Below are 25,279 nucleotides of genomic sequence, written 5' to 3'. Positions count from 1 at the left end.
AATAATGTGAAACCCACTCTGGGTTTTTTTCTTTTTTTTTTCCCACAGTTTTTTATGTGATTCATTGTAAATTTTAATATACCCTGGGTAATTCACTTTGTTCTGTTGCACAGTATTTTATTGCACCATACATGTAATAATGACATGCTGAATGTACGAACATATGGTTGTGAAATATGATGGAGAAATTACTGGACTGATAAATGGATAATATAATCACAAGTAAAATTCCTGTAAGTTTCTAAAATATGACAGCAGATTAAAAAAATTATAAGCTAATTTCCTTGTGCCTTAAGAAAAACAATTTTAGTATTCCCCTCCTTCCTTAAAAAAAAAAAAAAAGAGAGAAATAATAGCCTCTATGCAAAGAAATCCCTTAAAAATGCAAACATCTGGGAAAGGAAAAAAACAAAGCACAATGGCAAGTATGCAGACACAAGCACCCAGACACGTCAAAGATGTTTCTACTAGCATACAAGAGAATGATAAAACACTGAAGAAGGGATGGTGAAAGATGTTTAAAACAAAATTGAGAAAAAAGACTGACAAGGGAAAGACAATGGCACCCAAGTCCCTTCTGTCCTAGGACATAAAAGCAGTAGCTATCTTGGTGAAATTTTCTTCCAAGAGCAATTCTGGATTTTTTTGTTGCTGTTTGGGGTATTTTTCCCCATTGACCATCATGCAGGGTGCCTCAGAACTTTACTACCCGTATTTTCTCTCCTTTAAAGTACACTGGTCCCAACCACACAACTAGAGCATTGGAAGAGACCCTGGATTGCTTATCCATGCCGCAGACGTTCAGCCACCAGGCATTACAACGACAGCTCATCCCCCGTGACCGCGGAGCCCTCTGGAAGGCAGCAGCACCGGCGGAAGGCTGCTCTGCAGGGCCGCCGTGCTCACGCCTGGAGGCTGTGAGGCTGGGGGCACTGCGTGCCCAGGGCGCCCGGGAAGGCACGCCAGGCCCCTCGGACGCTGCTGGACAGCCAGCTGGGGTGCTGGGGAGTAACTTCTGAATTAACTGCTGGACGAAACTAACTACTGAGCTTTCTCTGAGGACACACATTCCTTCAGGGTGGAAAGCACCCTCAGGTGTGATCTCGCTCGTGTGTGATGTGAGAGTCACCAAGGCAGTGGTACGTGTCCAGACAGGTTATTTTTTTTTGTAAAAAGCTTCCATACTGTAGATAAAATGCTGCATGTTTTTTTTTTTTTCCAGCACTTTTAAACTCTTTTATCCTTTGTCCAACAGTTAATCATTCACCTCACATGCAGACACAACCATGTCACTGTCCCTGAAGTCATATCCTGATGCCACTCTAATATTATGATCCTTCCACTTACGCAAAAAGCATTCTTATACACAGCACTGCTGCTTAAGTCCTGCTTGCTGACTGCCTCTCACCTCTTGAACAAAAATACTTTCTCTAATGGGATGAAGTGAGCATGAAACACAATAGAGAACACAGTTCCTAATACTGCTTTCAGCAATTCATTTATTAATGTCTTCAGAGAAATTTGGAATTCCAAACTTGACGTTTGTCTGTTAAATATATGAATTTTAAAATATAATCTAATAATATTATCAACATTTGGGGGGAGTAAGATCTTTATTTCTAGAACAGATTTGCTTCTGCACCAATTGTTAGCTTCAGCTAGTAAAACCTAGCCATTTGCACAATATTGTGTGTTAACAGCAGGCATACAAAACTGTATAAAGTAGAAATAAAAAAGATGGAGAAAATGGTCAGAGAAAAGCACAAATCCAGATGTTAACTTTCACATAGTGACTGTAAAGAGCCACTTCATCTCAAATTCACACATTAAAGACTCTGACATTTCAGGTCAAGTGGGAGAATCTCACCAAGAAGTCTGAAAACAGCTGCTCTATAGCAGAAATGGTCACATTTGGAGAAATTAGTACCATTACCAGTACCAACGTCTCCTTCATTTCTGTTTTTAATCCTCTTGTAAGGCTATTAAGGTATTCAGGAACATCTCAGTTCCCTGGGGCAGACAAGTAGCCTAGCACCCAAAAGGTTAAGATTATCCTGCCCTCTTAAAACCACATGAGATTGATACTTTTCCTCTATCTTCTGGCCTCTCTGCAGCTGCAAATTCTCCCAACAGCCAAAGCAGCCATCAAGAGAAAAGACCACGTGGTTTTTTTTGATCAATTTTCATCTCTTCTAATAGCTTTCCTGCCACAACAGGATAAGAAGGATCAGAAGCAGGCAGGATATTAGTTTTCATCCCCAATTATAAAGGAACTACACTTCTAAGTATTCATGTTTGTGTTTTTGCTGACCCTTCTACAGATGGTTGGACTATTCTCAGAACAGAAAAGAAGGGTTAAAGAAAATTTTAGATAACAAGTGTTGTAATATGGATTAGAAGCAAAATTCTTATTTTTTTGTTTCAAAAAACATACACGTTGCATAGCATTCCATTCCTTTAATGTGAAGACACTAATATTAAAAAAGAAATATGACATGGTTATTTTAATTATGTAGAACTGTAATTGGCATTTATTGCGTCGGGCTTCAGAGGGATAGAAGCATGGGATGGAAAGCTGATTTTTTCATTAAACAGCTGCCCCAAGGCAGATACATTCTGAACAAAGCACCTTTTCATGAGATATACCTGTCCCATGGAGAGAACAACAAAGGGAATGAGGAAGGGGATGTAGGAAGCCTGAACAAGGAGAGAATGATATGAAAAGAGTCCATTAAAAAAGAGAAAAAAAAGGATAAAAGAGAAAGTAGTAACTAGGATGGAGTGGCATGGTACGGTCTAATAAAGGTTAAATGACAATCAATAAGAAAAAGATGCTTTCAAAGAAGAAGGGCAAAAAGAGGGAAAGGAGGAAATTAAAAGAACACACTTAAAGGATAAGAAGGATTAAAACTAAGATGGAACAAGGGCAAAAAACCCAATACCCAACCTCTCCAAAGAATGAAAAGGCAAAAAAAAAAAAAATCACATCCATGCATATAGGTCACTTCAGGGAGTAAAAGGCTCGTGCCTGTTTGCATCTGTTGTATTGTAGATTTGACTATAATGGCATTCCTCAGCACTTTTGACTGCTTAAGGAGCATTAAACAGATGAGTCATGAAGGATGAAGTTAAGGGCAGAGGATTCCATGACAATCTCTACTTTCTCATCTACACTCATTTCTTTCCTGCTTTGCCTCAAGGTGGCTACCAGCAGTTTGGCTCAGAAAGAGCCTGAAAAGAACATCTCCCTGCCCTTTTTCCCCAAAATGATGTGTGGTGTTAGAAAAAATTGTCCCCTAATCAGCTGCATATGCTTCTAGTGGAATGGGGGATTCATGCCTGCTCCTCAGTAAGACCTCTGAACAACATCGGAAATTGATATGGGGCGCAGATGAGCCTTATTCATACATTTAGTCTCCTACTGATATTCCACAGCAGCAATGGAAACCTTTATTGCTACCATGGCAAACAACAAATACATCAAGAAAAAGGGATCTAGTTTTTTAGTGTGTTCAAATCAGAGGCTTTGCTGCATCACCACTTGGCTTTGCTCGTATCTCATGGTCACTATTAACAGACAGTTACGGCAAGGGGTAACCTCCTTCCCTTCTCAGAGTCAGACAGTGTAATGGAAACAGCACACCATTTTAGGGCTGTTAACCCACAAAGCAACAGAGCTTTGCACTTGGAGGAAGAAATCATGGCAAAGGAGCTGTCTGGTACTTACGTTAAAGAGCATGTTTTTGAGTGGTGGAAATACTGCATCTGCTATTATTTTTTTCCTTTGCTACTCAACATCTCCAAAGGAATCGAAGAGCAGCACTGATGCAGCAGTGAAAGAGCACTGCATCTCAAGGTTCCTGTACTTCAATATCCCTTACGAGGTTTTCCCAAAGGCTGTCTGCAAATGCCACTGAATTGTTCAAGTCTTTGTAACCACAGGAATACATTTTCAGTTCTGTTGTAATCATGGGAGTGCAGTAACAGGAAACAGAAACATATGCAAATATTAACTACAACTTAATTCTGCCAGGATATAAGACATTATTTACACTTGTGCAAGCTGAGAGTCACTAATCATCATCACTAAGATGAAAGGTTAGTGCATTGTTTATAGATTATTTAGTATTCACATTTGATTATTTCAGGATTAGTGTCACAGAAAAATTGTATATTACTGACAATACACAGAACTGCCCCGAACAATCATTCTCTTGATTTTCTTTCTGCATTCAAATTTCTTGAACTTTTTGTAGAAGCAGAATCCTATCCATCACTCAAAAATACATAAATATGTGGTAGGTTAAGATTCCAGGTGCAAAATTTATAGTCACTGTCTGCTCCTAAAATATGATAGAACAGATTAAATCTGGGCCAGCACACCATACAAGAACATCAACATTGCTAAAGCATGCATGAAGGATATGGATGCTTCCCCAACTTCCCTAACACAAAACTGGTACTACAGGGTACTTGCTTTTAGAGATATGTGGTTTAAATGCCTAAGTGTATTTCATTCTTTACTAGTTTGAATTTTAACTGTCTCTCAAGCAATTTTATATACACAAAGGGGAAAAAAACCTGGTCTGTTGTGGCCATGATCATAGAAAGTTATTATACTATAATGAAGCAAAGCTGCACCCAAAGCTCAAGACTGTTTCCAAAGAACTTCCAGAAAAATTTATTTAACAGAAATGTTGATCTGAGTATTACTAATGATGAAGCAACTAGATGATTGTGGGCAGGCTGTACTGTTTTACTTGATTGTTATTCTGCTGGTCTTTCTCAAGAAAACTAGCAATTTTAAATATCTAGCTAACAGTATAAATCTCTGATAGGGGAAGGATGAATTTCCCTTTCAGGCTCAAAACAATGCAAGTACACTGGCTGATTCCTCCACCCTGCCTAGGAATGTCCCTCAGGGCCTCCAGTCCAGAAGGCTTGCAAAGCAGTTTATTCTGGAGGGCTTTCTGGAAGCTAGAAAGGAATTTAAAAAATATCTAATCCATCCTCTATCTCTGCCTTCCTGTTTACTGGCTTAGGTATACAACAGCCAGAATTCACTACAATTAGGAGAGACAACAAAGACTTTTAAATAACAGAGTAGACTAAAATAAGAAACAATTCAACTTGAGCGAGGAAGAGATCCATACATGATGCTGTGGTGCATTCTGATGCCAATTATTTTGAGTTATTCATACAAAACTATAAACAAACAGAAAAATATTCCACATTACACACCACCGATTAAAGGCCTTGAGGAAATAGATCAGGAAGGACATCTGAGAAAAATACTGCAGGGAATTTTGAAATTTTGAGAACTGTACATTACAAGACGTAAGTAACACTTCATACTGTATCACTTGAAAAATGCACAAAGAAGACTTGAAAAAGACCTATTATTTTTTAATTAGCCAGGTAAATATGCCAAAAATCCTGCATACCTGAAGGCACATTAAGATCTAAACCACTTGGAAATTGAAAATTATGAGGCATCAATTATTGTTTCTAATGGTGGATACTTTTTTTCTGAGCATTACTCTATATTCTGATGTCAAAAAGATTAAAACGATGAAGTGTTTCTTTCCAATTTTTCAGTACCAATAAAAATAGATCTTTGGACATGTATCACACATTCATAACAAACAAATTCTTTACTAATATACAGCTGCTTTAAGAAACTGTATCTTTCAGCTTTTCCATTTCTTTAATCCCCATCTAGAGTGCCTGCTGGCAAATCAGCAGCATGTCGGAAAGGGGTGAAGAACATGAAGATATATAAGTGTGAATTTCATGAAGTCTGTCGCTCCCTCTATGTTATGTATTTTTGGCCAGTAAAACAATGTAAGTACTTAGCTTCAAAACCCCATGTCGTGCATCTCACCCCAGTAGCAATTACAGGAAGAGTCCAGCTGTAAAAACCTGATGGAGATGCTGTGCAGATTCAAAGAACCAAAAGCGCAATTCATTAGAAGTGCTTCACTTACTTTCTGAAGCAATTTCGAAGCTGGTGTACACAGAGATAGGGGTGCAAGGTCACCTCTATCCTCGCCTTCTCACCACTCACCAGAGGACAAGCTACCAGAAAGTAACCCAGAGACTCAAGAAATGCCACAGACAGTATTTTAAAGCTTTCCTGAACACACTGTAGGATGCCACTGAGAAGGGAGCATTCAACAAAAATCCCTTGTGGTCTTTTCATTTCAGAATGAGCAGAAAAACAAGCCCCCTTACACCAGCTACAAGCAACAAAATCAAGGGAAAGCTTTACACTGCTTTGAACCTTTCTGAGTGAACCAAAAAACTCAGCCAGCAGCAGCTGATAGCCAAGTCAGCCTCCTGTATATTCAGATAGACATGCTTTATTACAAATAAATTCCATTGTATGTTGTTTGAATAGCTACTGCAGTGTTAACTTGAAGCTTCAAGAAATGCATACAAAGTAATATTTAAGAGACTATTTCATGTGGAGTCTCCAGGTTATGGCAACAATGGGATAAGCTGATCACTGCAAAACAGAGTACCTTTCAACACAAAGATGAGGTGGACTGATGGCAAAATTTACAGTAACTGAATTCCTTCTAATTTGCAAGTATCCTGCAATTACAGTATTTCCAAATTGAGGACTTTGTTTTGTTTGGGTTTTTTTTAATGACAACAAAGTATCCCGTTACATAAACAGAACTGTTCTTTGACACTGCATCTTGCTGCTAACTGTTATGGGATTTGTCTTCAAGAGAAGAATACCAATAAAGAGGCAAATTAATTCTGTTTTCTGTAACTGTAGCAGGCATACTAGTGTAAACACACAGAATTCCCATGGAGAGAGTATTTTTAGTCTTTTGTAATAAATGATCAGCAACTTAGCAGACAGAAACATCTTTACTTTTTTCTTCCCGCCCCCCCCCTCCTGGCTCAGAGAACATATCTCGTACCTATGAATTCTAACAATTAAAATAATTCTACCCATTACTTTGCTGCATTCCAGTATGCATAGTCAAGTATGTAATGCAATAAACTATGCCTGAATGGTCTGTTTACCCCACAGCAAGTTACAAGGAAAACTCTTTCGCCTTAAAGGACTTGTCTCTTTGGAGCGTGCAGGCTGGCAAAAAGCCAAGGGAAGCTGGTGCTTAAGCAACCAAGACTGAGCAGTGCCTGTGTGCATTGCAATCTCAGCCAACCGCAGTAAATGTTATTGGAGTTTTTGTGCTGTAAAATTGCTGCTTTCATGCCCACTGCATCTGACAATAGGAATCCTTGGCCTTGCACGAGAAAGGAAGGCTGATGTGCCTTCTAGTCAGATCTCTGCATCCTTAAAAAGCAGGGTTACTACTCCTGTGTACTCCAAATGGGTTAGTGACAAATACATTCATGTCAATGCTTCGTCAGACACACAAAGATACTAAATGGAGAATTCTTTTGTGTATGAGAGAGAAGAGCAGAAAAAACACAGTTTAAGCACAGTCCTTAAGCTATCAAAACTATTGATAATATTTAAAAAGATAAAGGATGTTAAAGGTGACAAATGTTTAGCCTTTCCTACACAGCTTTGAAATAAGCTGTTCTCACAGTTATCCAATGCACATTATTTTTTTTTTCTTAGTGACTCAAGCACAAAATCCTTAGCATTTCTCCTATGAAAGATTGCAACAAGCATCTGCCAGCAGAATTTGCAAGAGTCCTGTTTACTTTCAGCAAGCAACATGTTTAAAGCACTGAAACATGATCCTCCAACGTACAGCCACTCACAACAGAGTGCAAATGGATACCAAAAGGCAATGAGAAGATAATTTTTTTTTTTTTTTGGTCAAATGATCTATTTTTTTTCACTACAGGAACTTTTCAACACTATAGAATAAAACATATGTTGCAGTTGCATTACAATGACCTGATTTCTGTATTAACTCCCACTGGCAACTTCCATTTAATCCAATAGCAATTCCTCAGAAGCACAGTATCTGTAGAAATCATTGGAACTATAGAATAAACTAGGTATTAAAAAATTAAAAATATTTTAAAAATCAAGATTTTATTAAAACCTCACAACCTCCAACTCATTCTCTGTTTCTGGAAGAAGTTTTGTATTCACAAATCCATCAAGGCTCAGTGAGAATTAGAGCTGATACGAAAGGCTTGTAAAACTGTAAATTCAGACTGTTGCCACCAAGTGATGAGCACATAGGAACTTGTGTAGGATCTTGAGCCCTCCCTTTCTAAAAAAAGGCTTTTCAAAAAAAGATTTTGCATTGCAGTACTGAGTTAAAAATATTAGAACTTTCCCCAAAATAAAAGAATGAAAAATCAAAATAAAAGAGCTTGATGTGATGATGTGACACACTTGCATCTGCTCCTGATCTCATACAAGTTATTTGCTTAGCGCTCGCATAACATTTGCTCCTCTGGAAGTCAGCATAAGCAGTACCTGGGCAAAGTCCTCAGCTTTGTAATTTATGATGAAAATAAACTCTCTATGTGACTGTTTCCTTCTCCTCTTACCTTCTGTATTACAGATTAATTTCTACCATAAATTTCCTGCGGCCTACTCTCTGCACAAGAGCAGTACATCCTTGTTCCTGACTGCTAGTTCAGGATTCTTCCATTAAACTGTGACAATTTAAATTCAAACTCCTTATCTTGCAATTAGGAATGTCTGTTCTGTAATCAAGCAGTCAAAGGAAACTATGTGTGTGCAAGCACTGGCAAGAGGGAGGGTTGCATTTTTGACTCTTAGGTTCATCTATCATGCCAAGTACACATTAGTTCACTTCAAGTGAGCTGACATTTGGGTACAGCATTCTTCCTTCAATAAAATGATATTCTACTTTTATGTTTCACTATATTTCAGAATGAATTTATCTTCACAGATTTTCTTAAACTGCATGATTTTTTTGAAATGATTTTTGATGGGGAAGGAGGAGTGGAGAAAATGTCTCTACATCAGATCATACCCACACTATGATACACAGTTGGCAGGTTGTCCCATCTGGCATGCATTCGAGTATAAGATGGATAATTTGTCACTCTGAATCCTTTGATTTGTGAAAAGGCCAAAATCATCTCTGGAAAGATATTTTGCAGCTAATGATACAGGAGGTGTGGGGGAGACTGTTCTTTGAAGGCTACAAAGGCCACAGTCTGAGGAGAAATAATTGGGTCTTGGCTCTTCTATTAAGTAACAGAGATTGAAAACTACAAAAATCCCTTAGGAGCAAAACATGACTTACAACAATCAGATATGAGAAGTAATTGCCCACCACTTAGCAAAATTTGATTTTGGAGGGGTGAGGGTGAGATTGGGGAACTGTAATTTGCTCTTGGCAAACAGACTGAATGCTTAATTAAACTGAACAAATGTACATTTTTGTACATTAAGAGAACAATGTTGACAGAAGTTTGGCTTAAAAACCAATGAAAGAGGGTAAAAAGACGGATTCATGAAATTGAAATCAAATATCAAAAAGAGATAAAAAATAAACTGGCTAGCATTCAAGACACATTTTTCAAGTTTTTAAAGCAACTACATTTGCCCCAAGGAAGAGGAACAGATAAATCTGTTGATCTGTAGTACCTGAAAGATATTTGCCTTCCTGCAATGTCTGACTTTGGACCATAAGAGATTTACGTGCTTCTGTAGCTACTGAGGAAGGCTGCAAGCACTGCTACACACTGGCTGAAACAGAACTGTCTCTGGCCTGAGAAAAAAAGTCAGCATGTATTTTTATAACACGAACTTATTCTGTATTTACAGAAAGCTTGTCAAATACCTCTATTCAGCATCATGGGCTTTGTGAATTTGTGGGTATCCAACATTTTTGCTTACAAAATATTTACATGAGTATGTACATGCCCAGAAGACATTGGCAGTTTTCACTGAGAGCTGGGAATCTTATATTGTAATTTTGCAGGATATAAAATGGTCCAGCACGTGGGAAGGGAAAGCGGCTGTTTTGCAAATGATGTATTGTGGAAGGTCTGGACAATTTCAGCGTGAAGTCTGGGCTACAGGACAAGTCATTTTCTGTTACATTTAAACAGGCAATGCATTTCAACATGCAGGCTGCCAGCATAACACACTTAGCCATAGCTTAGTACAAAAATCTCTGTCATAAACTACATACTCACGTATCCCTGATTCGAAATGCACACAAGTATTACTAGAAAAACTCCAGGAGGTTATCTCAGTCCACCTTCTCCTAATTGAATGTAGGTTTGTTCTCACCAGTAAGACTTACATTTCTATTTATTTTAATTTCATGTTACAAAGTGACAGAGCTTCTGTCACTTTCTTGGGACAGACTTAGATATCTTAATGTAGTTCACTGTTAAACAGTTTTTCCTGATAATGTGCCTAATCTTCCCTTTCCTTATTTTCATCCTATTACTTTTAATTGTATCTCTACACTGCATGCAACATGTTCCATTCTATCTTTGGTTATTAGCTTCCCTTTGCCAGCAATTAATTATTGCTTAACCCACATATTGAGTCAAAGTTTCATCTCTTACCTATCCCCATATAGTAATACCTCTAACCTCAAAATTGTTTTCATACAAATATATCTGAATAGTAAAATAAAGAGCAATAAGAGAATTTGACAGGAACTTTAAAAAAGCAAGAAGCCCGAATTCCAAATTTATATTCCATTGATGGTATGTCTACGAATTCCTCTTTGCTGAGATATTTGCATACCCAGCTCAAACTGTAACTCGTGAGTCAGACCATGTTGCAGATTTATGCCTAATTAAAACCCTCTATCACCATTCCTCCTTAGATTTTTCCTGAATACTCCACATTTCAGACCAGCTTATGTTTTTCAGTTCTAATTTCATTTTATTAGTTTCTGGCTATACAATTAATGGTCTTTCCTTGCCCTCTTCTATTAACATTTTGTCTCTATTTGGCACTCAGAACACTTGCTATTTAGTATCATTGGGAAATTTTTAGTGCCATTTTTACTCCTTCATCCATATAACTAATGAGGATGTTAAATAAAACCAAGATTACAGCATATCCCCACGATGCTCTTCAATACAACTCCTCCTAGTTTGAACTATTAGTCCTAATTTATTATCACAGACTATTTCAAAACAAACAGGTCTGAGTTAATTTTTCAAGTAACATGTCTGAGGGCCAGTGCCAGACCTCAGGACAAGTTGTGTGTACTGATACAACAATGACAAAACTTAATTTATCATTAATTATGAGATTTGAGATAAAAATCTCATTAAACAATGTGTAAGAGAACAATGAAAATAAGGCATGTGGATACCCTCAGAGATTCCAGATGACTGCCAGTTCTGAGAATGATGAAAAGAAAAAGAAGTAAATTTCACTGAAAACAGACCAAACAGCTTTTAAGCAATCTCATGACCTCATGTTTGTTTCCTTGTGTCCTAGAACACTCCCATGCCCCCTTCCGCTCCTTTTGCTCCCCAATAATCCAAACTACTAAAATGCAGTTTGTTAGAGCATGGTGCTAATAATGCCAACGTTGTGGGTTCAATCCCTGTGTGGGCCATTCACTCAAGAGTTGCACTCGATGATCCTTGTGGGTCCCTTCCAACTAAAGATATTCTACGAAATCAAAAGAACTCCTCCTGTGAAATTACATGGAGGGTGACAGCCTGGCTGCCAAGTTCTAGTTCACCAGCACATGCAGTTTCATTTGTGGAATAACTGTGGCAAAGCAGAGATGGAATAAGGACTGGGAAGTGTTTAGTAGACACTAAAGCAGGACTACCAGAAAGCCACACAAGGTACTTCCACATCGGCTAAGACTTAATTTGCCATGGGCCTTTTCAATATTCATAGGTTATTTCCAACCTTCTCACAAGCCAGTTGGGTATGAAGGGGGAAATCCCAGTTTCCTCTTCCCACCCTCACAGGAACTGCAAGGGAAGAAAAGATGCCTTAAAAGTCACTTGCATCTTCCACTAACTTATAACACAAATCCCTGTGTGCATTTCTAATCACATTTCCATTTCATTTTGATTTTGGTGGAAAGAAAAAGGCGGAAGTAAGGCAGATTGTTTAGTTATGCTGGTTATACAAGAATTGTGGTATCTGAGCAGAAAAATAAAACATGAGAGATGGAGGGAAAATCTGAAGAGTAAAAAAACCCTAACAAACACCTAATAAAATTCACACCTATGCTCTGTACGTGTGTTATATACAGTCTTTACTGGTGCCAGGCTTGAGCACTGGGTACCTATTCTCTCAGGTACTTGTACAAAAGCAGAAGGTTCTGACCTCAGCTTGACATTGTGGGATAATAAAAACAATACTTTCTGTATGGCAGATACATTTGTATAAGCTCTCCCATCAAATTCTAATGAGTCATCATGAACTAAAGTCTTTAATTTATAGGAGAATTATGCCACAGCACATTTGGTGTCTGTAGAGTGACATGTCCTACAATGAGACCTCCTAATGCAGAGAGTTCGAATATGTTTTCATTCAACCAGCTTTATTACATTATTTTTTCTCTTTCACAAGTTTAAATTCAGAGTTGTGCTCTAGATTTCCAAATTTGTAGGAAGGCTTAGCCATTTTGAACTGAAAAGCCCATCAATCTGCAATTCCCAAGTGGCTGGAGCAAAATCTTGTTTATTGTGCATTACCTGGCAGATCCTTGATCAAGGACAACTGAAAACCAGTTTATATTATATTGAATTTTTTTCAGATCTTCCCATTAGATAAACTATCATCACAAACTGTTATTAAGAAACATGAGAACCTTGATGTTCAAATGCACTATATGAATGCTGCTGTGAAATACATCCTTCTCTATTTTTCATTTTATGGTTGTCCCAGAATATTTCCAATTTAGGTGTCAAAAATCCTCAAACCTGAGTTTCTAACTCAGACACTTCAATTTCATTGTCAGTAGTAAGCATTAAATATTAACTATATCTTGTCTTCATACTCTCTGCTTAAACTAATAATTTAGCGCTGTATTTCTCATTATATTAAATTCTGTGTTAAAAGAAAATCTACTACTAATTTTGATAAATTCCCCTCTAAATTCTGATTAATCTATAACTTTTCATGGAAGAGGATTAAGAAACTTATTAAGATGCTTAAATACAGATACTATATTACTTCTATTGTTTATAAGCAGACTTAATGACATAAGGAAACCCTCCACCTCAATCACATTCAAGAATCCTTTCCTCTCAGCTCCTACTTCCCACTACTCTCCCTCTCACTTAAGCGTTTAATTCCTGCATATGTATTCAGATGTCCCCATTTCTTAGAAACCATTTTGCTGCTCTTTCAAAAAACAAAAACCATAGCAAATAAATTGTTTTAATATCAGTAGGTAAATAGGCTGTCTGCTGGAACAGTCCATATACTGAGCTGTACTCTGAAGAAGTATAATTAATCAGAGATGCTATGTAAAAGAAGAGTTATGACTGATGGTCCTAAAATTTATCTCCTCCTGAATTTCATGACTTAGTAACACACTGCTCTTCAGATAAATTAAATGATTCCTATTAAACTGTTCACAATAGTCCTCACTTGATCTGAATTTTTAAATCTACTAGTAATACCTCCATGAAGACCTTAGCTTCTCATGTGGTAAGCATTTGATAACTCATTTCACTGGTTCCCTTTTCTCTTTTAGGTAATTCCAGAAAAGGAAGCTAATTCCCATTGGTTAACAAAACAAGCTAATCAAACCCAACATCTTAGATAAATATAATTCTACACACATATTCAGAACCTTTAAATTTTGAGTGAGCTGATCAAATAAACTACATTGATCAAATGAACTCATTCTAAAGGAAAACAATCAGATATTTGAATAGACTAAGGAGATGTTAATTCAACTTGCTATTCAAATAAAGTCAATATAACTGAAAGCAGTTCAATAATACAATTGTTTTCAGTTAGCACCTTTTTTATCCCTAAATGCTTCAACAGTGATCCGTCACCCTCCGCCAACATAAACACTGGACAAAGTCATCTGGAATATGGCACTAGACTTACTTTGAACCCATTAAGATTAGATAGCACTGAAAGTTTATGTGAAGATGCAAGAGAAAAAAAAAAAACTGGTGAAAAAAACCCCTTCTCTCTTTTAAAGGGCTACACATACTGCATTACTACCATTTTAGCTAAAGAAAATGCAATAATCAAATAATAGCATACTAAAGGCCCCAATTAAATGATATTTACTTGATAGGGTAGATTTGGAGAGATCCACATACTAGAATGCAATGCTACACAGCAGTGTATATCATCAAGTAGAAGAAAGTTGTAGCTAACTTATGAAATTCTGCTTTCCTCTGTTTTACAAAGAACATACTTTTTCCCCATCAACAAGCCATCAGCATATGATATGAGAAGCCAACCATAAGCAAATCAGACAGATAATCCAAGCAATATTCACGTATGTGTTGAGTGAAAGAAATCTTTCCTCCAGTAACATAAACACTGATCCTGCAGCCGATTGTGGAAATGGAAGTCCACTACCCGAACACCTCTGATCTTCTCCTTATCCAGCAGAAAACCAACAAGCCTGACTTAAATTATGGGGATCACTATATATACAGTATACATGGTTAGCAAGTTGAAGCATTTCTAAAAACAAGTCTAATCTTGTGGAGAGAAAGATCATTTGACAGCAGGAACGGCAAACACTTCTACTACATATATACACTGAAGGGTGAATATCAGACATCTGCAGATAAAGGAGACAGGGGAGAACAGTGGGCAGAGAGAAGGAAAAGGAAAATGAACACATACTTGCAGAATATGCTGGGGTTTCCTCCTGCTTAGCAAAAGTCTTACAAAGAACAACCGTCTCAACATATACCATGGTGCTAAGTCCTGTCCTACTTGCAATCAAAGCACCTCTTACATTGTTCTGCTAAAAGACCAAGACTTGACATGGGTTCAGAGAAATTAATTTAGCTAGTCTGAGACGAAACAGATTAATGAACATTCCTGAAGGTTGGTAAACTCACTGCAAAGCAACTGTTCAAAATTTCAGTCGCAGCAAAAATACTAAAGCCTAGAGGAACGATGAAGACCTCCTCACTTCCTAAAAGGCTAAGAGATGCAAGCAGATCATCCCAACTATTCAAAATTTTTAGCAGTTTTGTCTTGCTTTGCATTTTTCATTTCTAGATGAAGGGTTGGAGGACATAGTAATCTAAATATATGGATTTATTGAACTAAATCAGGCTACCTTTTGGATAATGCATATATTTTCTAGCAGATTTCATATTCCTAGACATAAAAGAAAGGTAACATGCCCTGATTATGACAATGCATGACCACTTTTTTGAGTTCCTTACAGATTAAATATTGAGCAAGTTTAACATGCAGTAATAAAGTTACCATTATTAATTTTAAAGATCTTAATCCAAATGTGTCAAATTCACATACATGACTGCTCTTAGCAGACTGGCCTTTTAGACACAAAACCAAAATTCCACTCAAAGTTAGGAAGAGAAGCTCAAAGTTAGTGTTTTGCTTGGCAAAATAATTCTGTCCAACCAGCTGATGTGCAATCTGAAGAAAAATACTTCTCCAAACTCCCTCTAGTGGTTCATCTGTAGGTGAAATTTTAACAATCAAAAGAGAGAAATGGTTCTTAGAATGTGAAGTGGCTTGTTTCAAGATTTGCTGATCTACCTGAGAAGGGCTGTGAATTAAAAAAATTATTCTTCCAGTCTGCCTACACCAAGAACATATGTTCAGTCATCTCATGCAACAAAAATGTAAACCAATGGCTAATATATTTTCTCATCTCAAAAAAAAAAACCAAAAAGAAAAAAGGCAAAAAAAGGGGTTTCTTTGGGCAGGATGTTTAAGCAGACACTGGTGTTTCAAGTATGTCACTCCTTTTGCTTACTGATACTGGCTGGAAGGAAGAGAAACATGGAAACATACATCTCAGAAGCCAACCACTGTCTCCTGTCATCACACAGCTCTCCTCCTTTAGAGCTTTTTCCTCAGTCTCAAGTGCCCTATCCAGTAACAAAAATCCTGCTCTCCTTCCCTCAGGAAATGAAAGGAACGGCTGGAACCTGCTGAACTTGATGAGGTTGTAAAAGACAACTTTTACATTATTCTGAAGCTAAATATCATGACAGTTTAACCAACTTCAGCCTACCCTTTAAAAAGTACAACTAAAGGTTAGTCACTTGCTAAAAATAACATTTCATAATAAACCATTAATAGCTATTGCTTCACATAAGCATTGCCTGTTGAATTACTTCAATGAGCTTTTATATATTAGCAGTTATTTTCTACTCTTGCTTATCTTACAGTAAAAAAACCCCTCCAAACCAATTTACAGCATTTAAGGGAAAACCAGTTTAAAATACAGAGTCATTTTGATATATTTAAGTTTTATTAGACAATTTCTTAAGAGGATGGAAAATAAAAGGTTATTTAAACTATGGACAAAGTGTCCTCTTCTTACCATGACCTGGGACAGATACTGGATTAGCACCGGTTTGTACTAGAAATGAGCCGGCAGTATAGTCCTCATCTGTATCAGAGTCCTGAACTGGCTGGCTGGCATTATTACTTAATAACCACCTCTGGTTGTCATGGAGATTGGGTGATGGAGGAGGGGAGTGTAAATGTTCAGTAACTGATGGACTAGATGAGGAGGATGGCATGGGAGGACCTATAAAAAAAATAAAAAGAATTTAAAATATGGGTCAAGATATCATATGAAAAACAAATAATTTATTTCTTGTACCACCAAAAGGCAAATAATCTACTTCAAACAAGAAAAGAAGATGGACAAAGAAAATATGACAATTGCCTGAAATAAACTAATTTAAGTGCTTTAGAATCCATAACACAATGTCATGACTTGATATATCAATGAACAGTGCTTCTTTCAAGATTGCTTCTTTCAGTGGGACACTCCTGTCTAAAATCTACTAATGAAAGAAACTAATACAGATATGCAGGCACAGAGACAAACAGGACCAGTTTTCCAAGCTCACACATACAGGGAAACTCACCGCTGTAAATTTCTACCACAGGAGTTACTCTGACAGAACTTTTAGTTTTCAGCAGTGTTTCTCAGACACATATGCTATTTAAAACCTATCAAAATGTTTCACCTGTCAAACTTGTGTCCATCTGCACAAGTTGTTTCAAAACATGCATACACAATGACTACATCCCATTTCTGCATCTTGAAAGTATCTTAAAGTCATCATGGAGGAAGACAGATTTAAATAAAGCCTTACAATAGATCATAACAATGCATTTAGTCTTTCAATGAAACAATAATTAGGCCAGAATGCAGCAGAGAAAGAGTTACCTAATCCACCCTGTGAATTTATGGGTTCTTCATAGTCTTTAGTGAGCACAGATCTTACTCAGAGTAAGACTGTTGGACTAGTTTTGAATAAAGTGTTATGTGGCCTGTAGGTGGGGAATGTACCAGAATTATGAAGAAGCTTTATTACATAATTTATGTTAAAACCAAAATTAGATTAACCTGCATGGTTATCATTCATAACTATAAATCTAAATTTAACTTAGAGGAAAAGGGGCTTTTTTTCATCATGTAATGTGGGAACCCAGAATGCAGAGAATATTTCTCTGCCTGTTTTGAAAGGTTTTCCCCCCTGGACAGTACTGTTTTTGACCTTTGTCCATGGAAAAATTTGCCTAGCCTCTGGGAAGAATTTGAATCTGCAACGGTGTGAATTAGGTGATAGAATACTATGTGAGATTATCACAGGTTGAAAAATTTAAAGTTTTTAGGTCTATTTACATAGTAAATAGATAGAAGTAAAAAACGTCAAAATGGAGGATAAGTTGCAGTTAAAAGCTTCTTTCTCCTTCTTCACTAACTCCATATTTTGCAGCAATACTGGTTTGGGACGATTGGATAAAAAATTCCACAGTTCCTGTCTACGTGATTTAGGAACTTGTTGGACATTGGAAAAAAAGTGAAAATATCTTGCATTTTAAGCTTTCATTGGGTAATTTACCTTTTAGAAGGCTGTGAGATCTTGGTAAGTTGTCTTTTTGCTGCATTCTCTGCTATGTCTAGGCCATGCCAGTGGCTTGTACTCCTTAGATAAGAATTAATAAACACCTATCTGGAGACTGAGAAGCATGAAGTCCCATTCGCCTCCTTTTTTCTCCTGGCAAAAATTTGAATGTCTCCCCCATCAGGGAAGACAACAATTAATGATGCAGACAGCGTTAATGTAATGATTTGGTTTTATGGCACTTAGTTGTATAGTTATGTTGGAGAAGTGCTGCACTTCTCAATGTTAAGTTTAACACAATAAATCATACTGGCACCAGTAGCTTGAATTACCATCCCTCCCATGTACACTGCTAGACTCATGCTAATTATTATTATTTTTCTTTCATATTCAGTTTATCCCATAATGGTATTTTAAATATCTCTAAAACATGTTGCTAAGCCTAACCAATTGGCTTCCCTGGGAAGAAACCTATGACAGCCTCGCCACAACCTATTTACTTAATACTTCCACGTATCATTTACCTCTTCTTGAAGTGAAAAGCACAACACATATTATTATAATTTAAGATGCAGGCTTGGTCCTGGAAGGAAAGTGAGCACTTACTATTAGTCAAGTAACTTCTGTGTAAAACCCAAGGTTTATAGTCAGGGAAATAACAAGGATGGGAGACCGACATTTTACAGGGCTCAACTTGTGAATTTAGAAGTAGGGAGTGGGCACATTTTCTAGTTCAAGATAAAATGCCAAGAAATTTTCTTGCTACACCTTGATTTTTCACATTGCTTGCTTCAGTAACCTGAATTTGTGGTTATTTCTTGATGGAATATTAAATAGATTATTTATTATATACTCAAATTTATTTAGCTAGTCATTATATTTCATTTTTTAATAGTTCCAATAAAAAAAAAAAGTAGGGGTTTTTGTAATATATTTTTTAATCTTGGAACAAATCTCTTTTACTTGCTTTGGACCTCTCTTACTAGAGAGGAGAGCTACAGTAATGTGTTCCAGATGTATAAGCATATATATATATACACATATGCATATGTACCGTCTGAAGCAAATCAGCATCTTAGTAGTATCTTTAGACTTTATACACAACATTTCTCAATATGCTTCTTCTCAATTTACACTCGTTAACTTTCAGGCATAACAGAGCCTTGATTGCACAAATCATAATCACACAAAATACCATGTTGCCTGAAAGTGTGTCATGGCCAAGGTTCCTTAATTGTTTTGTAAATTCCCTCATTTATTCAAATCTATTAATTGTCTCAGTGCTACATGGCTAGTTGACACTGCACTGCACTGATGAGCAGCCATCCGGAACATGCATCACTTGGGTGCCCTGGCCTACTGAATTTCTCAGCTCAGAAAACACCATGTGTCAGGTGTGGGGTGGAAGTGCGAGGATATTAGCAAAGCTCCTGCTACTACACTCAGCAGGGATAGATCTCTGCTACTGCAAAAATCAGTTGATTAGGGCTGTAACACCACCAAGAAATTATGCAACTTTTTATAAATAAACCTAATTCTGGCAGGCAGGTCTTATAATCATAGAATCATTTATGTTGGAAAAGAACTTTAAGATCATTGAGTCCAACCTTTAACTCAGCATTGCCAAGTCCACCACTAAACCATGTCCCTAAGTGCCACATCCACATATCTGTTAAACACCTCCAGGAACATAGACTCAACCACTTCCCTGGGCAGCCCGTTCCAAGTTTTGATCATCCTCTCAGCGAAGAAATTTTTCCTAATATTCAAGCTAGACCTTCCTGACACACTGCTAGCTCATGTTCAGCCAGCTGTTGACCAGCACCTCCAGGTCCTTTTCTGCCAGACAGCTTTCCACCCACTCTTCTCCCAGCCTGTAGCATTGCATGGAATTGTGACCCAAGTACAGGACCCAGTACTTGGCCTTGTTAAGACTCAGACAATTTGCCTCAGACCATTGATCCAGCCTGTGCAGATGCCTCTGTGGAACCTTTTCCCCCCCAGCAGACCAACATTCCTCCCCAACTTGGTGTTGTCTGTGAGCTGATTGAGGGCACACTCAATCTCCTCCACATCATTTGATAAAAAATTCAAACAGGACTAGCCCCAGTACTGAGACCTGGGAAACTCAACTACTGACCAGCCACCAGCTGGACACAATTCCATTCACCACCACTCTCTGGTCCTGGCCATCCAGACAGGTTTTATACCAACAAAGAATACAACTGTCCACACCATGGGAAGCCAGTTTGTCCAGGAGAATGTTGTATGAGAAGGTATCAAAAACTTTACTAAAGTCTTGGTAGACAACATTCACTGCCTTTCCTTCATCCACTAAGTGAGTTACTTTGTCATAGAAGGAGACCAGGTTGGTCAAGCAGAACCTGCCTTTTGTAAACCCATGCTGGCTGGGCCTCATCCTGTGTTTGTCCCATGCATGTTGCATGATGATCTGCTCCATGACCTTCCCCAGCACTGAGGTCAGGCTGACAGGTCTGCAGTTCCCTGGATCCTCCTTCTGGCCCTTCCTGTAGATGAGCATCACACTTGCCAACTTCCAGTTCCCTGGGACATCCATGCTTAACCATGGCTGCTGGTAAATGATTTAAAGTGACTTGGTGAGCTCTTTTGCCAGCTCCCTCAGTACCCTTGGGTTGATCCTCAAAGACTTGTGGGTGTTCAAGCTGCACAGCAGGTCACTGACTATTTCTTCTTGGATTACAGGGGCTTCGTTCTGCTCCCTATCCCTCTCTTCCTGCTCAGGGGGCTGGGGACCTTGAGGACAAGTGGTCTTACTATTAAAGACTGAGGCAAAGAAGGCATTAAGTTACCTCAGAGTCTTCCTCATCCTTCGTCACTGTATTTTCCCCCTTCATCCAATAAAGGATGGCTATTCTTCTCTGCCCTCCTTTTGTTGCTTTCTCATCACAAAGTTACATGGTCTGCAGAGAAAATGGAGCCAGCTACATTATGAGCCAATTTTTCAGAAGAACCCTAGGCCAACCAGCTGGGACACGTATTTCTGTACAACTTCATCCAGCAGTGGCAGATTTTTGCAGTGAGCTCCCCTTTGATTCTAAGTGAAAAGAGAGAGAGCTATCTATACTGCCATTTATAGAATAAGCTACACATTAAGAAAAAAAAAAATACTTACACTTTCTAGAGGAATCGTAAATGATGTGCACATTCCTTTCCAATTCTTTTTTTACATAGAATGAAAGGAATTTAAAAATATTTTGCAATATCTCTTATTGAAGTCTTAATGAACACATTTATAAATCATAAAAATCATTAAGTATGACAAAAGGCAATTAGATTGATTACAAAACTTTTTCCATACAGCCCTAAGAATATTTCATACTAAGAAAACCCACAAAAATACAACCTTTGATTTTCTCCCCATTCTGCTTCTTTTGATATCCACCTAGCAAAACATTCTGTTGCTCTGCTTTGACTTTCTTGCCCGTATTTTAAAAAAGCAAAAGTCCTTGTTTTTATATGTGCACTTGATTCAACAAGAAGCTATTTTTCACAGGCAGATATGCTGGACTTAAAGAGTATTTAAATCTCATGTTTTAGGTCAATTATGAGGAAAAACACACTTTAATTTGTTGTTATTTTCATAACTGAAAAGATATGACTCCAAATGATCTTTATGTACTTCAAAAAAAATTATCTTACATGAAAATGCAAAATATAGGCAAACTCCAGTAAGAACAGATTCAATATCGCAATAAGTGAAGAGGTGAATACATTTGCTAAGGATATGAGTCCCCAAAGAAAGCAAAACACAAAGAAAATTGTTTGTAAGGAGAACATTAAAGAAAGAAATACACCTGAGCTAATAATGGACACATTAAATAGATATGTACAAGGTAATTATGTTAACAAAAAATGCAGTGTTCTCCACCATGATCAGCACTCATCTAAAAGATAGCACAAATTAAAAGCTGGAAGCAGAACTGATGTTACATATGGAAAAGCTCAAAGGGACAAGTATGGTAAGTGCAACCCATAAAAAGATAGCAAATAAACAGTGGGGAAGACTGCAACAATGGACTGGTAGTAATGCATAAGAATTTCTGTATTTCAGTATACTAAGGCTTAAGTAAGTCTAAGGCTGTGCCTCTGTCAATTGATGATGGCTTACACCACTGGTACGAGAGCAGGGAAGCAGAGTGGGGCTGCTGCAAATTGTGGGAAGGACTGAGGGCAGAGCAGGGCAGAGCTGTGCCTTCAACCCCAGAGCCTCAGGCACGTCTACCTGGACACAACTCACAGTTTACAGTTATGTACAAGTTGCCTTCCCCTAAAAAAACCCAAAAAACCCCCAAAACAAACAAACAAACAAACATAGCAATTTGCAGCATCTAAGCTTATTTACATGGTATTACGAAGAATAAACCCAACAACTGCTCAGCTTTCATCCTTTATAGGTTATCACATGCTGGAGAAGCACTTTGCTTCAACAACAACGGGTGCCTGGATCAACTGCATCTCCACTAGATGTATTTTAGAGAAAACAGTATTAGACACTTTTGGTGATGCCATGATGATTTTTTGCCTTTTCTTTTATACTCCTTTTATATACCTTTTTACAGCTTTTTGTATTAGTGTTTTTTAGCCCACATTCTTAGACTTATTCTGTTAAGCTGGGAGACTAAACATCTTAGAAGCCTCGTAGTTAGGGATCAGAAAGCCCCAGACACCAAGGTTCTCTCCAGCACACATTTTGTAAACTAAGATAGAACCATCCAGGGGGAAGGTTCCTCAGGGGGAGGGGCTAACTCAAGCCTCTCATTGGGGAATCTTTGATAGATATGCTAATTAGTAAGACCTATAATGATATACCAGATCTTTTGGGGGTGGGCATTGCGCTGCACGTTTCGGTGCATTTGACCTGGCCATGTGCACCTAAGGATCCTTAAAATAAATACAGAGGTAAAACGCCTTTTTCCCTTCTAACCATGTTTGATTCTTGATTTTAAGACCAGGAAAAGGCATCACTGGAACATGGTATTTAGGAGAAAAGTGGGATGAGAGAGAAGCAGTAGTGATGATCTCCTGCTCTTTCAGGGTGGGCAGGCTGAAATAGATGACCCAGAGTTTCTGAGGAGTCCTAAAACACATGCACTTATAAAATCTTCCCACCAGATTCAAACTCTTAAAGCAGAAAGATTTTTCTGGCAATGACTCTGAGAAGAAAAAACCTTGTTTATTTTCTATTCTGATTATAAATCAGATTTTTCTGACTATAATTCATGAAGCAATGAAAACTTCCCTCAGCTGAAACACAACCTTAAAAATGTGTCGTTTTCAATGTTTAAATGAATTTCTTTAATGCAGAAATCTTGTTCATATATCTAGATTGTCCCTAAAATCCTAGCATTATCAATTTACTTCCATTGTAAATTGTATTTGCAAGTTACGTACTTTGAAAAAGTAATTTCACTATAAAAATTTGAAGGGCCATTATTTTCATCTCAATCAGGTTGCATAAATCCTATATCTAACTTACATACAACTTCTGATGGCTGCTTAAAGCAATACAACAGTAGACAGCTCTGTTTAGGCTGTTTAGCTATGGCAGAATAGTGTGTTTTTCTTTTCACAGTGTTGGCAGCCCTTGTCACTGAGACTGAAGCAAAAAATTCCTCTATCTGCATCTCAAACACACAGAAGGAGAGTCTTATTTTGAAGTGGTAAAGAGATTCTTACTGACTTCAGTGTCAGTAAGAAGATGGTATTATATTACAAATTGCAAAGAGATACCTCTTTAATGAAATTAATGAGATTTTTGCTGGTGAGTTCACAGAAATGAAGATTCAATGTTATATTAAATGGCACTATTAAGTCATATAAACCCAAACCCATACCCCATACTGTGGAAAAACATGTTATACACATAATGGATGACTAAGAATAGCTATATATCTCTACTTTGTACTTTGCTGGTCACAACAAGGCAGGTTGCTGGGTTTTTGTTTTCATTTTTGTTTGGGTTTTTTGAAATAAAACAGTTTAAGGGTCTTTTAAAACTTGGATGAGACAGGCAGTGATTTTTGAAGGTCAGAAATAACATGTCTTCTGGCTAAATTAATTAGAAACCAGAACACTTTCAAACATGAAGGACACTTAGAAGCCTTCTGAATCAAGATGAGATGACTTTTTGCAATCTGTTCTAGGACTTCCCAGTGCGCTGAAAGCTGTACACACTCTTGTTAAAAAGGGCACCTATACCCTCCTAACAAGTTTACTGATCACATCCCAAAATTTCAATTTCCAGTGTATCACATGTAGATTGACCCAAAAAAGCCCCTAAAAAACCCCAACCCCTCCCACCTGGTATGTACAACCCTTAATGACTGCATTTTGGACCTCTTCATCTCTGCATATAACACAATAAGTTAGTAATAAGTGAGTTTTAATTTTAAACTAATTTTTCATTATGGACTTCCAGTATGCTCTCCAACCTGTATGACTTGGCATTGGCATTTATCTCTCTGCTGGATCCTGCAGCCTTCTGCAGCCAACCTGCAGTGACAGTTATCTCTTAATTAATACTCTACATGCAAATGGAAGTACCAAAAAGTGCTGTTGCATAGCACACAAAGAACAATTATTTATAGCCAACACAGTTCTCTTTATCTACTTATACCACAGTCGACCACTGTAGCAACTGTGAAGATTTCCCCAAGGAAATACATGTATATAGACAGTCTTCCAAATATATACATATATATAAATAAGACTGTATAAATTCATCTGTAGTGAAAAACACTGCAGTGAAAAGAAACTACATGCCAAGAACTCTTTTAAAAATAAATGCTTTTAAATGCATAGAAATTATGCTTGTGATCTACTGTGGATTCTCCATTTGTCTGTGTTTTGCTTTTTGTAAATATAATGGATAATGACCCTTTTATCCATAAATTGGGAGGTGTACTTTTGATGTTTCAAATCCTTCTGAGTCCTGATGAACTGTGCCTTCATGTCAGATGCAAACTTTAAACACAAATGACATCTGCTTTTCCTAGATTTTCTCAAAAAGTTAGTACTTCTAAACAAAACATGTATTATGTTGACATGTATTCTAACTCAGGAGGTTGCAACTACTTCTGCAGACTGTGAAAGTTAAAACTTTGCAAGACTATAATCAAAGGACATTGCTTTGAAAAACAAAAGTAATCCATTAGAAAGCAAGAGAAATACTGGCCTGAAATATTGTAATTTGGGTTTTTTTCCCTCTTGTAAGTGTAGTATAATAACCAGAGCCTGTAATATAAAACTGGTAATT

At 37.5% G+C, this 25,279-nt stretch overlaps 1 protein-coding gene across 50 annotated transcripts in view; it reads right to left on the bottom strand.

Annotated features, from left to right (window-relative positions):
* TENM3 (teneurin transmembrane protein 3) overlaps positions 1-25,279 on the bottom strand; it is a 1,310,258-nt gene that overhangs the window by 159,664 nt on the left and 1,125,315 nt on the right. For 48 of the 50 annotated variants that reach the window (XM_069013799.1, XM_069013797.1, XM_069013796.1 and 45 more), the window contains one exon: positions 16,440-16,649. The exons of the other annotated variants lie outside the window; for them this stretch is intronic. In XM_069013799.1, coding sequence (XP_068869900.1) covers positions 16,440-16,649 — 210 coding nt within the window. The remainder of the gene's footprint in view (positions 1-16,439; positions 16,650-25,279) is intronic. 50 annotated transcript variants of the gene reach the window in all.

This window comes from Aphelocoma coerulescens, chromosome 4 (assembly GCF_041296385.1).
Source record: "Aphelocoma coerulescens isolate FSJ_1873_10779 chromosome 4, UR_Acoe_1.0, whole genome shotgun sequence".
NCBI classification, from domain to species: Eukaryota; Metazoa; Chordata; class Aves; order Passeriformes; family Corvidae; genus Aphelocoma; species Aphelocoma coerulescens.
This window is presented reverse-complemented; position numbering and strand designations above follow the sequence as displayed.